At 42.6% G+C, this 17,500-nt stretch overlaps 1 protein-coding gene across 1 annotated transcript; it reads right to left on the reverse strand.

The window, feature by feature from the left end:
• Nucleotides 1-15,245: 15,245 nt before the first annotated feature.
• Nucleotides 15,246-16,990, reverse strand: LOC128630370 (fumarylacetoacetate hydrolase domain-containing protein 2-like). Its single transcript, XM_053678836.1, has 4 exons — nt 16,961-16,990; nt 16,142-16,460; nt 15,927-16,035; nt 15,246-15,642 (listed from the first exon to the last, which is right to left on the reverse strand). Exons 1-4 carry the CDS (start codon nt 16,988-16,990, stop codon nt 15,483-15,485), a joined length of 618 nt encoding a protein of 205 aa, XP_053534811.1. The 3' UTR covers nt 15,246-15,482.
• Between the last annotated feature and the right edge of the window lie 510 nt (nt 16,991-17,500).

Consider the following 17,500-nt stretch of genomic DNA (forward strand, 5'->3'; position numbering starts at 1 on the left):
CCCAAGGAGCTCTGGTCAGGTCGCGATTTCAGAATGTGGAGTGTATGGATGCACCGTCGAAATTCTTTTTTAATTTGGAAAAAAGAATGGTCAGAATTAGATGATTACATGGCCTGTTTTCTGAGAGGTGACACTTTTAGTGGACCATAGAGAATTCCGAAAGAGAGCAGTCGGTTTCTACAAGGAACTGTAATGTGTGAAATCTCCGATGAACAGGCCCCTGAATAACGTCTTCTTGAAGATCTCCCTCAGGGCGTCAAAGGAAACGCATGCAGACCTCGGAGGGGCATTGACCTAGAGGAAACTGCTACGAGCCCTCCAGGTTATGGAGAGTGGCAAGGCACCAGGGATCGATGGTCTACCAGCTGACTTTTATAAGTCTTTTTTTGGCCTGACATGGGTGCAGACCTACTGGAGTACTAGGTGACAGTTTAGTCCGGGGCGGCTGCCACTCAGTTGTCGCAGAGCATATTGACTCTGTTGCCCAAGAAAGGAGATCTACACGACATAAGATCATGGAGACCTGTCTCAGTTCTCTGTGTAGAATACCGACTGCTCTCTAAGGTATTTGCAAACCGACTTACTTATTGGCGGACAGACCTACTTGTGCCGGTCGATTTATTCACATAACATTTCGTTCATTTGGGATGTTGTAGAGGTTGAAGGATTTTTTAATTTGGAATGTGGTTTTGGTTTAATTGATCAGGAAAAGGCTTTCGACAGAGTTGAGCATACTTACCTGTGGAACGTCTTGACTGCTTTGGTTTTAGTTGAAGGATCGTGTATCGTTTGAAAATATATGGTGTCTGGAAGGGGCATTATGTGTGGTTGCAGAAGAAAAGGTGAAATTTAATCAACTTCTACTATTGTGTTTTTTTTTGCTTTTTATTTTTTTTATACTCCCTGTGGTTTTTCAGATGCATTTGGAAGTGGTGTTTATTTTTATCACCTACAGTGCTGATTTTGTATGTTTGCCCACTGACAAAGAATGATCATTCTATAATTTTAATGGTTGTTGTATTTGAACAGTGAGAGACAGAATAACAACAAAAAAATCCAGAAAAAAGCATGTCAAAAATGTTATAAATTAATTTGCATTTAATGAGGGAAAAAAGTATTTGACCAATCAGAAGATTTCTGGCTCTCAGGCGTCTTTTATACAGGTAACGAGCTGAGATTAGGAGCACACTCTTAAAGGGAGTGCTCCTAATATCAGTTTGTTACCTGTATAAAAGACACCTGTCCACAGAAGCAATCAATCAATCAGATTCCAAACTCTCCACCATGGCCAAGACCAAAGAGCTCTCCAAGGATGTCAGGGACAAGACTGTAGACCTACACAAGTCTGGAATGGCTACAAGACCATTGCCAAGCAGCTTGGTGAGAAGGGGACAACAGTTGGTGCGAGTATTCGCAAATGGAAGAAGCACAAAAGAACTGTCAATCTTCCTCGGCCTGGGGCTCCATGCAAGATCTCACCTCGTGGAGTTGCAGTGATCATGAGAACAGTGAGGAATCAGCCCAGAACTACACGGGAGGATCTTGTCAATGATCTCAAGGCAGCTGGGACCATAGTCACCAAGAAAACAATTGGTAACACACTACGCCGTGAAGGACTGAAATCCTGCAGCGCGCACAAGGCCCCCTGCTCAAGAAAGCACATATACATGCCCGTCTGAAGTTTGCCAATGAACATCTGAATGATTCAGAGGACAACTGGGTGAAAGTGTTGAGGTCAGATGAGACCAAAATGGAGCTCTTTGGCACCAACTCAACTCGCCATGTTTGGAGGAGGAGGAATGCTGCCTATGACCCCTGGAACACCATCCTCACTGTCAACATGGAGGTGGAAACATTATGCTTTGGGGGTGTTTTCTGCTAAGGGGACAGGACAACTTCACCGCATCAAAGGGACGATGGACGGGGCCATGTACCGTCAAATCTTGGGTGAAACCTCCTTCCCTCAGACAGGGCATTGAAAGGGTCGTGGATGGATATTCCAGCATGACAATGACCCAAAACACACGGCCAAGGCAACAAAGGAGTGGCTCAAGAAGAAGCACATTAAGGTCCTGGAGTGACCTAGGCAGTCTCCAGACCTTAATCCCATAGAAAATCTGTGGAGGGAGCTGAAGGTTCGAGTTGCCAAACGTCAGCTCGAAACCTTAATGATTTGGAGAAGATCTACAAAGAGGAGTGGGACAAAATCCCTCCTGAGATGTGTGCAAACCTGGTGGCCAACTACAAGAAACGTCTGACCTCTGTGATTGCCACAAGGGTTTGCACCAAGTACTAAGTCATGTTTTGCAGAGGGGTCAAATACTTATTTTCCCTCATTAAAATGCAAATCAACATTTTTGACGTGAGTTTTTCTGGATTTTTTTGTTGTTATTCTGTCTCTCACTGTTCAAATAAATCTACCATTAAAATTAGACGGATCATTTCTTTGTCAGTGGGCAAACGTACAAAATCAGCAGGGGATCAAATACTTTTTTCCCTCACTGTATGTACCTATCTGCCTCCCTGCCCCGCCCTGCCCTGCCTATTTAGTTAGTGTTATTTGAAATGACTCTGTGGGACCGAAATAGGTCATTGTAGTTTTAAAATCATGTAAATAAAAAGGCTTTTGAAATTCAAATTCAATTCAAATCCCTCTCTCTCTCTCTCAGCCCACTCTCCCCCACTCTCTCTCCCTCTCTCTCCCCACTCTCTCTCTCTCTATTTGTTAATGATGCTAACGCATTGCAGTGTTATAAACTACCTCTTAATGGGCCACCATGCATCTCCATTCAGCCCGTGTCCTGTCAGCTAAATGTAGCCTCATGTCGCTAATAATTATTCACATGTTCATGCTTTTAATAAATCTTTTTATCCTGACACCGTATCAGTGAATTTAAACTAATGCTTGCATTCAGAGTATAAGGGGTGTGTGTGTGTGTGCACATTTAGGATAACTAAAATCTCTCTCTCTCTCTCTCTCTCTCTCTCTCTCCTCTCTCTCTCTCTCTCTCTCTTTGCCAGTATCAGTGTCCTCCAGGAGTGTTTTTAATTAAATTCTTTTATTTTATTTTATACCACACTGTGGTATCGACTTATATATATTTTCTGTTTATATTACACTAATTATATATATATATATATATATATATATTATATATATATATATATATATATAATTAGTGTAATATAAACAGAAAATATATATAAGTCGATATAATATATATATATATACACACACACAGTATAACGCTGTATTTCCAAACAGCATGAATAATTTCTTTTTCTCGAAACTCTACAACAGCACAATTTTCTATTTATTTTTTAACTTCATAAAGAAAAGTCCGCTTTCATAGAAATCCACGGAGACTTAATTAGTGTCAGCGGCAGAACAGTTCCATATCTGAAGTGATACTCGACATACCTGCTTCTAGTGGCGATCGCTTTCAGCCTACAAAGTTACTTGAAAGTGCCAGCATGAAGCACAGAGCTGAAACCTGAAAATGACTGGATGATTTTAATAACGGACAAGCAAGAACACTTCAAAGCATTATTCCTGTTTTACCTCAAGAATGACATGACTTTGCATATGATCAAATAAGGTTCTTAAGTTTCATTGATCTGTTTGCTTGTGCTCAGTGGCAGTTAGAACATTTAATTTTATTATTATTATTTTTTTAAACTTAAGAACACTTCTTTTTGCTTCAGCACAGTACAGGCTGAAGTATAGATCATGTACTGTTTCGATTATGAATATTATAATCCGTAGCATTTCAAGCCAGGAACAGCATGTGTGGTGCGTGCCGCACACGTATACCAATCTACCGAGGCTATAAAAAGTCTACACACTCCTGTTAAAATAGTGGCTTTTTGCGATGCAAGTGCAATCAAGATAACTTGTCAGATCTTTTTCTAGCCTTTTTCTTATACCCCTACTCCTTTACGAGAAGTGTCCTGGGATATTTAATGACCACAGCGAGTCAGGACCTCGTTTCAACGTCTCATCCAAAAGACTGTGCTGTTTTTACAGTATAGTGTCCCTCCTCACTATAGCAGGGCATTAGGCCCCACACAGACCACAGGGTGAGCGCCCCCTGCTGGCCTCACTAATACCACTTCCAGCAGCAACCTTAGTTTTGCCCAGTAGGTCTCCCATCCAGGTACTGGCCAGGCTCAACCTTGCTTAACTTCAGTGGGAAACAAGGCCAGAACTACAGGGAGAACTGCAAGGCAGCCAATATATTACAACTGAGGGAATTAAAAGCCCTAGGTGGTGGAGGTAGTATGTTTTGGAGGATTTATATAGAATCGTGACTGTACACAGAAGATGAACTGATATTAGATTTTAGAGTTGATCCAAACAAGGTCAAATGTCAGAAATAGTTTTTCTTCAATAGCTGTCTTGCTTTTTGAGGCATGTATTTTAAGGGTATTTGAGTTTGAGACATACAGATTAGTAATGAGACTAAAGGAATGGACTACACTTCTTGGTGGTGGTGGAGGCAACCCTGAGTTCTTCTTATTCATTCTTAAAATAGTTCATTTGATCATTTTTTTTTTTTTGATAATAAAGAAAAACAACTCACGAAATGTTCCCCCCCATATCATTTATATTTCTTTGTTTTCGCTATTTTGTCCTATGCGTATGCAAACATTAGCACTCCGTATGTATGAATTCCTGTGTTTGAGAAGGTCTCTGCTCAACGTGAGCCCTAAATGGCATGGCTTGTAGGATTTTAATTTGCTCTGTGCCTGTCTAGCACATATTCTTATAGAAGAAGAATAAATTTTTTTGGAATGTTTGATAAGTAGACAGAGCCTAAAATCTCTGATCTTGTCTGGCACTTTCTCTCTCTGCACCTGAGCTGTTTTATGTACACCCGCTGGATTGCATGGCTTAAAGAAGCTCATCTCTGCCTAACCACACTCGTGGCTATTAAGCACTAACCACAGTGGCAAGTGGCACCACATCCACTGCTGTGCACTGAGAGTGCACCAGAATTAATTTCGTATATCTATATATATTTTTGCCTACGAATGTAAACGTAGTGTCGATAAAGACGAATAGAAAGTTTGTCATTCTTAACCTCTTCTGAGTAGCAGCTGTGTTTTCTTGTTTAGGCCGAGGGATTATGATCATTTGTGGTGACACGGACTGGTGAGGGTGGAAAACCCATGGAAGCTAGGTCACTGAGGGGAGGAGGGAGGGAGAGACGGAGACCGAGCAGGAGCACAGACACTCATGCACAAAGCCTCTAAATAAGTCCGGGTTTATACAAGTCGAGTATAATCGGAGCCCTAATCTGACATTTTTACTTGCTGGGTATCGCAGGTGAACTCTTCAGTTGAGGTTACTTTATTTTGGCTTAACCTTCAGCTTTGGGAAAATATTTTGGGAATGGTGAGGTGAGACGTGATAGTGGAATGTGTCTGTGTGTGTATATGTAGGTTCTGATAACCTGGCACGCTATGGCGCTCTGGAGAGTCTCGTGAACGATGTGGCTGATGACACGTGGGACAACAGAGCCACGAATAGAATGAGCACCATCCGATTCCTCGATGACGACGATGAACAGGTGAGAGAATTGTGAAATGCTGGACTCTGTATCACCTGATTGGGCTTCCGTGTGTGTGCGCGCGCGTGTGTTAAACTGAAATAACAGCTCGGACTATTATTACTATTACTATTATCTTACTACTGCTACCATCCAATTTATAAGATTGGTTTTGATGCACGTGTTTACTGTATCATTAATTAAAATGCAAATGTGCAAACGCTTATGTCAGAGTGTCAGAATCCCGAGTTTGAGTGAGGAAACTTTCACGCCTGTGGATTTCGGACATTACGCTGTAGGTTGCCGAGTCAGGATTGTCAGAATTTTTGGAAACCCGACTAAATGAATGAAGTGCATTCAGTAAATAGCAAAATAACGAAGTATATAAACACAAAATCCAATGGCAAGAAATTCCTGACAGTTCACTTTTGTTAATACAGGGAGTGACCCTGGTGGTATGAACCACACTTGGGAACTAATAAAATTAGAACATAAAGCATAAGGTAGCCTTTGAGTATGATAGTTGTCACACGGGTCATGTTTGCTGCGGTCCAAATCAGAGTGCGATTGATCCCCCCGTTGGTCTGGGTTCAGACTCACTCGAACGCAGGTGCAACAGATATTATGCGCAGCAGTGGACCTCTTCTGTGTCTCACAAATTCCCCTGCCGCTCATGGTACACGTGCGTTGTGGAGACTACGTCGTAATGATGCCGTCCTCAGCTAAAATGCACGCGCAGGTTACTTTACTTCCTGAATAAGCGCGGAACGGAGTACGATTTGCGTTCATATTCACTGGAATCGTGGCTCGGTTCCAGAGCAACCGAACTAGGACCACCTCCTTCAGGTAGTCTCAGGTCCGGTACCGCGCTGTGCTTCCCGGTCCATGTGACAGCTTTCACATTACACACAAACCGCGCTCAGACTGAGCTGCCAGTGCGAAAGCCCTCTAAGAGTCTGATTTTGGATCCGTAGTTAAAGCTATGACCTTGCTTTAGGGGCTTACTTCGCCTTCAGTCACTGTCGTTGATTATTTATCTGGAACAGCACACCTATGGTGTTTTATCCTGTACTTGGCGTGGTACACTGAGAGTTGGGAGTAAAGTCATTCAAATGGCCTAGTTCTGTAAACATAGCCCTGTCCTGTTCCGTGATGAATGAATCACTGTTGTAAGAAAAGAGTAGAGCAGAAACCTGTATTGCTATGTGACTGGGACCTGTGAGAATTGTTTAAATGGTTTTCTAATAGTACAGTACAGATTTATACACTCATTGGTATATCCCTGCTCATTCATGCAGTTATCCAATACATGAAATCATGTAGATAAAATGTGGACGTCTTCTCAGGTTCGGCATGTTTTTTTGTTTGTTTGTTTTTTTTTTCCATTTTATGGTAGCCTTCTTCTCGGCTCGACCCAGTCTAGCTATCGAGCTCTCTTTTGATCTCGCTCATCAACAAGCCGTTTCCACTCTTAGTTCCGCCACTCGATGGTTTTTTGCACCATCTTGAATAAACTCAGGAGGCTGTGAAATTCCAAGCAGATCAGTAGCTTCTGAAATACGCAAATACCCGTCTGGCACCAACAACCATGCCACCGAGTCGCCGAGAGCACATTTTCCCCCTATTCAGATGTTTGATGTGAACATTTCCTGAAGCCGTTGATGTATATCTGCATGATTTTATGCACTGTGCTGCTGCCACATGGTTGTCTGATTGGATAATTGTGCAGCTGTGCAGCTGTACAGGTGTTTGCCTTAAAGTGGCCAGTGAGTGTATGTATAGTGATACTATAGGTTATAAATGCAGAATATGCACTAAGTTAGCCTTTCTGTTATTAAATACACAGACCTTGTGCCTACACTCATCATTTAGCTTTATTATTATTATTATTATCATTATTATTATTATTATTATTATTATTGTTAGCGGAATGTAGTCCAGCTGTTGCCGTGCTAATCACATGACCCTGTCAGAATAATAACTTGACAACTCGGTGACTCCACAAAAAAAATTAAAGATAACACAGTACAAAACAGACCATAGACCAGCAAATATGTACGCTCAACTATTGCCAGGAATGAATGATTCATCAATAACCGAGTAACAGGACCAGCGTGGGAAAGGAGCCGTTTTATAACGGTGATGGATCGAATGTGATGAATAGCAATAACTAAGTGTCTATAACTATAGCTCGTGTATCTCCAATGATGGTCTTGTTTTCTTTATTTCTTTTCCTCTGTCATAGGGAACGCTGTTGCGATGGGCCACGCCGCACCCCGGAGAGCTGAGGAGCATGAAGAAGGTGGTGGAGAATCTCCACAACGGTCTGAACGCTGCCAAAGGCCTGGACTCCAACAAAAACGAGGTCAATAACACTGTGGACCGAGTGACTACATCAGTGTGACCGCTTTGTTTTCCTCCAAGATGACCCAGTCCCCATCGTGTCTTCCCACAATGCACCTCATCCAGCCTTCTCCCTGTGCTTTTTCTCCCTTGAATGTGACTCTCCTTTCTCTGTGCTGGGTCTGTTCTATTCTCTCCTTCATCTCCTCAGATCCTGAATCAGGGAAAGACCACCATGATAGGTGTCTTCTTTTTTCTTTTTCTTGTTTATCTTCAGAGCAATAATCCATGGACTGCACAATTTCTTTTTTCTTTTTAAATTTTACAATCCAGCCCTTTTTTTTTCTTCTTTTTTTTTTAAAGCTTTTTGATTTTTCCAAAACACATACCAAGTTAAAATAAGTAGGTGCACTACATTAAGTCTTATACTAATGCTGACAGAAGCTCCAGTTATATATTTACATTCTATTTTTAATTTTTTGTTTTTTTAAACACTGGGTGGATGTTTCTTTTTTTTCTTTCTTTCTCATGAACATGAACTATAGCGCGGGACTGGGGGCGGAGAAACCAGCGTGAACTAAACTAACGAACCTAAACATGAAACATGACATGAACTATGACTATGAATTGAACCATGAAACTATAAACTGTGACTTTGGTTCTCTATCGTAAGGACACTCAACTAATCTACTACAACTCAATATTCCGCGCTGTGTGCTGGGAGGCGCGCGGTACATATACAAACATAATCAGCCTCGTAATGGCTGATGGCTGAGGGCGATTCAGACACACGTGAAACAACAACCAATGACAGAACGGGGAGGAGACATAACAGAAACATAACAAATGCACGTGTCGAAATGTCACGATTGTCAACAAGGGAAAAGCAGGTGCACCTGCTCGTGCACGCGCGCTCACATGCTCCACAGCGTGCTGCTTAAAGGGGAATTCATGGCAGAACTTGGTCGGCCGTGTCGGTAGACTCGGGCTTGAGCAGAACTTGGTCGGCCATATCAGTAGACTTGGGTGTGAGCAGAACTTGGTCGGCCGTGTTAGTAGACTTGGGCTTGAGCAGGGCTTGGTTGTCCTGGTTAACAGACACTTGGGACAGTAACTGGGCTTTGCAGTGGAAGAGCAGTAGAATGCTTCCTGGAGACCCAGTTTTTTGCAGGTAGGGCATTGTAGCTTGGTCTCCCTCCTGCAGCCCTCAGACATGCATGTCAGTGCCACCTCCTCCACATTGGCTGGAACCTGAAGCAGATCGGTGGAGGCTGACCTGTCAATCCACTCATAATAGAGCTTAAAGGGCAGGTCAGGCTGGGGCTGTCCATTGACTCTCCACCCCAGTAAATCCAGACCAAGAAGCTGCCCTGGCTGCGTGAACTCCTCCATAAAAAGTTCTGCAAATTGAGTGACATCCTGGAGGGCAGAGGACTCTGCTCACCAGCTGCTTCGCCCAGTCACGGGCCGGTCCACAAAACCTGGACACCAAGAACCCGATCCACTGTCTCTTAGTAGGCTTGGGATACGCCAGGCTGCAGAAATATTCCTGGCAGCTGAAGAGGCACTCCAGCGGGTAGCTGCTCAATCCTGCTGTCTCTGGCGGCAGTTCAACGGCGTACCGTTGAGGGAACTGCACGGACAAGAAATGTGAGGTCAGTAATCAGAACGTTTCCCGATAAGGTATTGTCCTGCTACTCCCATTGTAGCGTGATGTCTCCCCTGTCTTCCTGCTGCATCCATGTTACGGCAGAATATTCTGTCACATTTCGTGATGCAATGAAGATAAGGTAGGATGCAAGTGCAGTATGAACAGTTTTATTGAGAGACACACAGGCAGGTAAATCCAAACAGTAATCCACAAACATAATCCAGTAACATGCAAAGTTCAGAGGCCACGCCTCCTTCACTTTGACTGAGACACAGGACATGCCTCCTTCACTATGACTGAGACACAAAGGCCACACCTCCTTCACTGGGACTGTCTCATAAGCCACACCCCCTTCAATAGGAATGAGGGATGAACAGTGGTAAAGGAGACATATTTGATAATGTAAGTAGTAATAATCAGAACTCTGTGTGTGTGTGTGTGTGTGTGTGTGTGTGTGTGTGTGTGTGTGTGTGTGTGTGTGTGTGCAGCCTGTGCTGTCTCTGCCTTGCTGTGTGAGGTGGCAGAATGTGGAGGAGGAGAGATGGAGTTTGATGTTGCACTTGGTCAAGAGAAGCTGACTGAAACAAGCCTACAGCTTACACACCTACTGTCAGCTGGGTATATACCGGTGAGTCAGACCGGTAGCTCCAAAAGTATTGGCACCCATCGTGCAAATGCGCACCACTTATTAAATCATGTCATGATCTTAAACATACGGGGATTCTGTATAAAACAATATTTTTCTTAAGGAGTGCTTTATTTCCTGCAAACGTATTGGCTCTACTACAGATAACATTAGTCACCGCCTCCCCCACCACCAACAAATCAGGCCCAAAGCATCACTTTACAGATTTCACAATGGCTATCAGGTGCTTTTCCTTATATACAGTCCCCTTTCTTGATGATTTTCAAGGCTGAAAAGTTTAAACGGCCCACGTTGTACTCAATGCTGTTTTAAACTGCTAATATAGAGTTCCTTCTGAAACTATTAGAACAGACGATTCATTTGTTTGTGCTATACACCAAAAACATTTGCGTTTGAGATCAAACAATGAGATATGAGATGAAAGTTCAACTTTTATTTCCTGGAAAAAGGAAATGTATAGGAACAGACAAGTCTGGAAGTAAGTTAAAATAAATAACACTTAATATTTGATGCATATCCCTTGCTTGCAGTAACTGCATCAAGTGGTATGGCCTGTGTTTCTGCTCTCAAAGTGTCTGAGACCTTCACCCCTACCCTGTGGAGGTTGTTGTTGATGTCACTAACTGTTGTTTTGTCGGGTTCCTTCATAGCTCTCACAATGTTTCTGTCATCAGCTGCTGTTGTCGTCCTTGGCCGATCCATTCGGTGTCTGCTGCTCAGTACACCAGTGCTTTCTTTCTTTTTCAGGATATTCCATATTGTTGTAGTGGCTATGCTCCAATGTTTGAACAATGCCTCTGATTCTTTTTCCCTCTTTTCCCAGCTTCAAAATGACTTGCTTTTCTCCCATAGACAGCTCTCTGATCTTCATGTTGGCTTATCCTTTTTAACAACAGATGCAGTCTTCACAGGTGAAAGTGAAGGCTAAAACCAAAACTAAGAGTAGATGTTCAGCGCTATTTATTGTTTAAACAGTCAATCTAACAGGACACACCTGGGTAACAAGAAACACCTTTCAGTCACATGTTCCAATATTTTTACTCGCCTACAAATTGGCTGGTGTGATACAAAACGTGCTATGTTCTATGTCGGTTATCACCTCTACATGTAAATACCAGGAAATAAAAGCTGAAACTCTCGTCTCATATTCATCTTTTGATCTCAAACTCAAATGTCTTCAGTCTACAGCAAAAGAAAAAGAATTGGTCTTGTCGTTCCAGTAGTTTCAGAGGGGACTGTATCTTTCTGTCCATATAAAAGTTGTTCGTTAATAAGAATCTTTCTCGTTCGAGCAATGGTAACAGTTCCTGTAGTTGTTGTGGCTGAAGTTTTCCCCGCTTCAGAAGTGGTGCTGTGATGGATGGATGATGTTTGTGTGTGTGTGGAAGATTTCTATAAATATCTACTTATATAACTATCACGGACTTCCAACCCACAAGCAGACAAAACATTAGATCAGTTCAAAATAAGTCTGAGGCAAAGCAAACTAACAGACAGGCATCACTGCAGTGCGTGACGCTGTTTTGTCTCAGAGGTTTGTCAGAACCGCTGTGTTCCCCACAATGCAGTGCAGAGTGCCCTAGAAAAAATGTTGACTAAATTCTTAGTGTATACTGACGACTGAGTGTTCTTCAGACTGTTTTCCTCATTATTTAAGTGCATTTCCTAAGTATTCACCCCCCTTTCAACTTCTGACACCTATTGTGGATAAAAATGACATGAAATAAACACAAGGGAGACCTAGTATCCAGTAAAGGGGAGAAGAAGAAAAGACGGGCACCAAGACACACAGAAGCGGTGTGAGGCGGATATTGACTGATATTGAATATTGAATTGGATTCACACTTTACTTAGATCTTTAAGAGTAATACACTATGGTTTATTAGTCAAAAAGTCAAAAAGAAGTATACGAGCTGAGGAGTGATAACACACACACACACACACACACACACACACACACACTCGTACAGTCAAGGGCGGGCAAGTAGACATAACACACACACACACTCTCTCTCTTTCACACATACTACAATAACTTTATAAGAATAATAAAAAGGAATATTAAGATATTATAAGGGTAATATCTTATTATATATATATATACTCTATAAAAAACAGAATAATAGGATATGTAGGACAGTAGAAGGGTAATATAATGATATTATGAAGTAGGAAGTACAGTAAACCATTTTTCAAGCAGTATAACTATATATAAAATGGAGATATAGAGCAAATATGAAAATAAATTATAAACTAGAAATGCAGGCTCGCAAGGAAGGACTTAATGTTAAGAGAGAACCATGAGGAGCCATTTATAAGGGTGGCTGAGTCAAGCTGCCCCCCCGTGAGATAATAGTAAGACCAAGGTCACTCTAGATTGATTTGTCTCTCCACTTTTGATTTTACGGGTTATTCAAATCCCTTGGTTTCGATTCTCTGGGTTACTGAAATCCCTTAGTTTTGAGTCTCTGGGTTATTGAAATCCCGTGGATTTGACTTTCTGGGTTATTAGAAATCCATGGGTTTTGATTCTATGTGTAATTTGAAAACCTCTGGTTTTGATTCTATGTGTAAGTGAAATAGCCCTTTTCTGGAACATAAGAGTAAGGTAGATGAGCTCTTTTTTAACCCTATTGGTAGTGAGATCATAGTCTTCTTGAAACATATGGGTTATTTAGTGTGTAAATACAGTATAAATACTGGAGCTTAAGCTCAGGGTATCAGATCACTTCTGAGAATTCTCATCGGTGTGGATCTCGTGTGGTGGAACGGAACAATAAAGCTGGACCCTTGCTTCTTCTCACTCACGGCTGGTGTCTTTTTTTCTATCTCCAACTGGGTTCAGAGGTAGATGTGAGTGTTGGCTTCTAAGTTGAATTTTAAATGTTTTTGGGTAATAGGCTAAATTTGAGCCAACACACCCCATCCCCTAACCCCCCACACACACACACACACACGTACACATTTTGTAGTGTTACCACCACCATGCGTCACAATGGGGATGTTGTCCTCAGGGTATTGGGTTTCTGCCAAATGGCAGACTCAGTCTCAGATAAGCTTTCCTCACACGTTTTCAGAGTCTCCGACATGTCTTCAGGTAAACTTCACACAGGATATCGTACAAGTGTGCCATAAATATGTTTATCCTGTGAACAGCTTCTTCCACGGTTCCATTTGCGATCGCAGAAACGAAAGCAGAATCGAGCAAACGCCGCAATATTCGGAACAGCTTGCAACGTTTTAAACTTACCGCCGATTTTCTGCAGATCTGGGCCAAGATTTCCTCTTCGATTCATGTCCGTCAACATGATTAACAGCTAAAAGGTCTCGTTTACCAACAAACATCACCGCGGAAGAACGCGCAAAACAATTTTGTGTGAAAAACAACGTAAATTTGAAAAAAGCCACAGAAAAATCGAGCATTTTGGGCCACAATAATCACAATGTAAATAAATAAATGTATATAATGTATATAAATAATTATAAAAACCCTCCGAAATCCTGTACAGACTGGATTACAGTGTGTTTCTCTTGTACCAGGTGCTGATGGAGGACCGGCAGAGCGAGGCGGTGTACCTAGAGATCAGTCCTCTTTTCCTCCAGGCCGAGAACAAACACAAACTCTTCCAGTTCGTCTCGCAGTTCCTCTAAGGCTGACGCAGGAGAAACACACGTCTACTCCGCTCTAGGTTTAGTTACAAAATATCAGTGTTTCTGGTAATTCGCTTGGAGCAAGATGTGTTCTTGAACGTGGACCTTTAAAAACTGCATTTGGTTTCTCTCTTTCTTATGAATGTAGTTAGGAAATGTTTGTTGTGGTTTTCAGTTTTGCACTGAAGCTATGAGCTTAATGTGCTGTAGCTAACAAGTGAAGCTTATATCTAGCGGTTTAGCATCATGAAACCTAAAGCATTATGCCTTTACTACTAGCAGCTAAAAATTCTTTATTTGTATAGATAGATTTCTAAACCAGTGTGTGATGATTTAAGCGTTCATTTTCCACACTGTTGACAGTTTAGAGCCTTGTAGCTCTAGTGCAAACTGAAGACTGAGCTCTGAGCTACATGTTGTGTGTTAAGTGTGTTAATGTCATTCGATATAATGCTGATGGTAGGCTTTGAGTGAGAATATTGGTAGGATTTTGAGTTGATCAGAGCTGTTAACCAATAAGAGAGCAGGATATTGGTCATTGTATTCAGTTTAATTAGTGAGTGTTTGACAATGTTGGATTGTTAGGAAGTTAACGAGTTCTTCTCTGGTTTCTGTTTGATGAAAATTGTTGCTTTATAACGTTGCTTTGTTTGATTTGGAGAGACGAATACAGATTTTGTTCTGCACCGTCACTCAATCCGGATCTTTCTTTTTCCACGTACTCATACATGATGTTGTTAACGATGAGTGACGGAGCTTATGAACCACTGACCCTCCAATCAGCCCCTGATTATCCACTGGTAATGCCGCCAGCCCTCTTGGGACACCGTAGCAATCCCATAACCCCCCTCTTTCACCCCACACAAGTACATATATAGACAGACTCCTTCCACATGCAGCACGGCGAGAGAGATGCTGACGGACAGGGCTGATTACTATAGTGCACCAGGTGCTGAGTAAGATCTCGAGACACACACACACAGGTGAACTGCACAAGGACCTCCTGCACACTCACGGAGAAGGCGATCGATAATGTCGAGAGAGATTCGCAGGTTGGACAACCCACTAATACAGTAATAATAATCAACAGAGCTCTATCTCCTGGAAGATCACAGCACCTGCACTCTGGACCAATCACTTCTAGTGCACACAAATCTGATTAGGATTTCAGAAACGTCTAGACATTAAAGCATTTCAACGGTGAAAGGGATTTATTTTAATTTTTTCCATCTCCATAGCTCAGATAAAAGTCAGCCAACCGTGCAGGAGTCACACCACTGTGTTTCGGAAGAACCCGATCTCCTCGGATATTAATTTTGAAGAACGCTGTACTTTGTGTTTCCTCTCTCCAAAAGTAATCTCAAAGGATACGTCTGTACAGCTGTTCCTGCCTCAGTAGGAGATAACTCCAGAGCTGTTTTCAGACTCATTTCTCTAATCGCTTAGTTCTGCACGGTCATCAAACACCAGACGTGATGAATGACTTTCTAAACCAGTCATCACCAAGGGCACCTCTTAACGTTTCTGAGGATTTCGGCTCACCAAAACTTATTGCGCCCCTGTCTTTTATGTATATTTACTCAAGGGGATTAAATGAGCCACGGTGTTTCTCCATCACCATGACCAGGTCATATTAGTCTTATAGAGATTCACAAAATTGGAAAATGGAGAACAAGCCTACGCAGTGTAAGAAACTGGAAACTGAGCTCACCTTTAGAAAGATGGGTGGCTTTCTGAACACGCCCACTCCTGGAGGCGTGCCTGTTAGAAACACGTCGCCTGGGTACAGAGTCACAAACCTGCCTTCAAGGCAAATGAACAAAGCTGTACAGAAGACACTAGGGATGCAGTAACAATACACCAATGTCTCAGTGCTCACTGATCTGAACTGCTCCCACGTGCAACAGTTTCTCTGCACGGTCACATTACTGCTTAATGTGCTGCACGATTCACTCAGCACAGTATCAGACCTATACCAGTACTGGTATCAATGCATCCCTAGAAGAGTCTGAACACTGAATCTGAACACTGCTGTAAGATCAGGTCAGTGAAATATGTTCACCACCATGCGCTGGATACTTACTGCGAGACCCACACCACCACCTTCTCCGTCTTAAAGATCAGCTGACTGGTGTTGCTGTCCTGAACTACATCACCGTTTACCAGGCACCGGATCCCCAGATTGTGGACGTCTGATTTAAAAACAGCACATTACAGCTCTGACTCAAAGCCTCATGTTTTTTTTACGTTCACAACAATTTTTAGTTCAGGTTTCCATCTCACCGGCCCCCCACCTACCCTTCAGTGCTTCTGTGGTAACAAGAGCAGGCTCTAGTGGACAGAATTTGTCGAATGTTTTTCCCAGAAGCCAATGCTTGCCGTTCTTCATCTGCCAAACACGAGCGCTGATCTCACTGGCTACGGTGAAGCCGGCAACGTGACCGCGAGCGTCCTCCTCCTGAGAATAACAGGCATGAGCGTAAGACGCCTCTTTTTTATAGGAATGAATTTCTAATTTGGCATGATTTTTGTCCTCACACCAAACGTAGCCAGGATAAGTTTCATGTCTGCGGTTTGCTTCATTAGTTTTTGCACTGGAGCTGTGACAATAATGTAGCTAACAGATGGAACAAATAGGAAGTCTCTCTCATGCACATTTTAACAGCTAATATCGATCTTTAGACAACAGGACAATGTTTTATCATGTTTGAGTCATTTAGTTGTTAGTTATAGACTAAATTTAGTCAGCTGAACCTGATCTAAACCTTAAGGACTGAAAGCTGTTTTGGATATCAGCCAAAAGATTACATATAAGTCAGTCCATGAAGTCTGCCCCACCTCTGAGCACACTCTATGCCCTTCTCTCCCAGCTCCAAGAACTCTCTCATGGTGGCACGGTCTGATTCAACACCTTCAGGTCGACGACATCTTTCGTGCTCTCCACACTGACCTTCACACTTCCCTCAGCTCCCTTTCAATCCAGGTATTGGCCAGGAATCAAACCTGGGTCAACTGCTTGGAAGGCAGCTATGCTCACCACTATACCACCAATGCCATGCTGGGCAATTCAACTCTGGTGAACAAAAGTTTAAGTATGTGCGTTTCTCATCAGCAGACCATAGGCAACAGCCAAAGATCTGCACTCATGGTTTCTGTGGTGTAGTGGCTATCACGTTTGCGTCACATGCAAAAGGTCCTGGTTTGAGACTGGGCAGAAACCAGCTGGAAGTTTTGAACTTTGCTTTAATAACTGACCAGTCGTCATCACGGTAGGATCAGGTCCTCTAGGAACAGCCGGAAAGCGAGACCTTGAACAGAGCAGATTTCCTTCTTTTGGGCTTTTGTAGCAAAGCAGATAACATTTGCTGACAAAATGAAAGGGAGTCTCTGGTTTTCCACAGAAAGTGGAAGCCTGGCTCTTTCGTTGCTCAATAAGACTCTGAACGTGACTGGAAAATTTTCCGTAAAGTACTGGTCAGCAAGTTCACCTATCAGCAAGAGGTCTACGCCCGGAAAAGGCTGGGAGCGGCTTCCCTTCCATTGAGCCTTTTGCAGCAAGGCAGATAACAGCTGCTTGCAAAATCACAGGCAGTCTCTGCTTTTCCACTGAATGTGGGAGCCTGGCTCTTTCCTTCATCAAGAAGACAAGAGTAATGA

This window comes from Ictalurus punctatus, unplaced genomic scaffold (genome assembly GCF_001660625.3).
Source record: "Ictalurus punctatus breed USDA103 unplaced genomic scaffold, Coco_2.0 Super-Scaffold_100056, whole genome shotgun sequence".
In the NCBI taxonomy this organism is placed as follows: domain Eukaryota; kingdom Metazoa; phylum Chordata; class Actinopteri; order Siluriformes; family Ictaluridae; genus Ictalurus; species Ictalurus punctatus.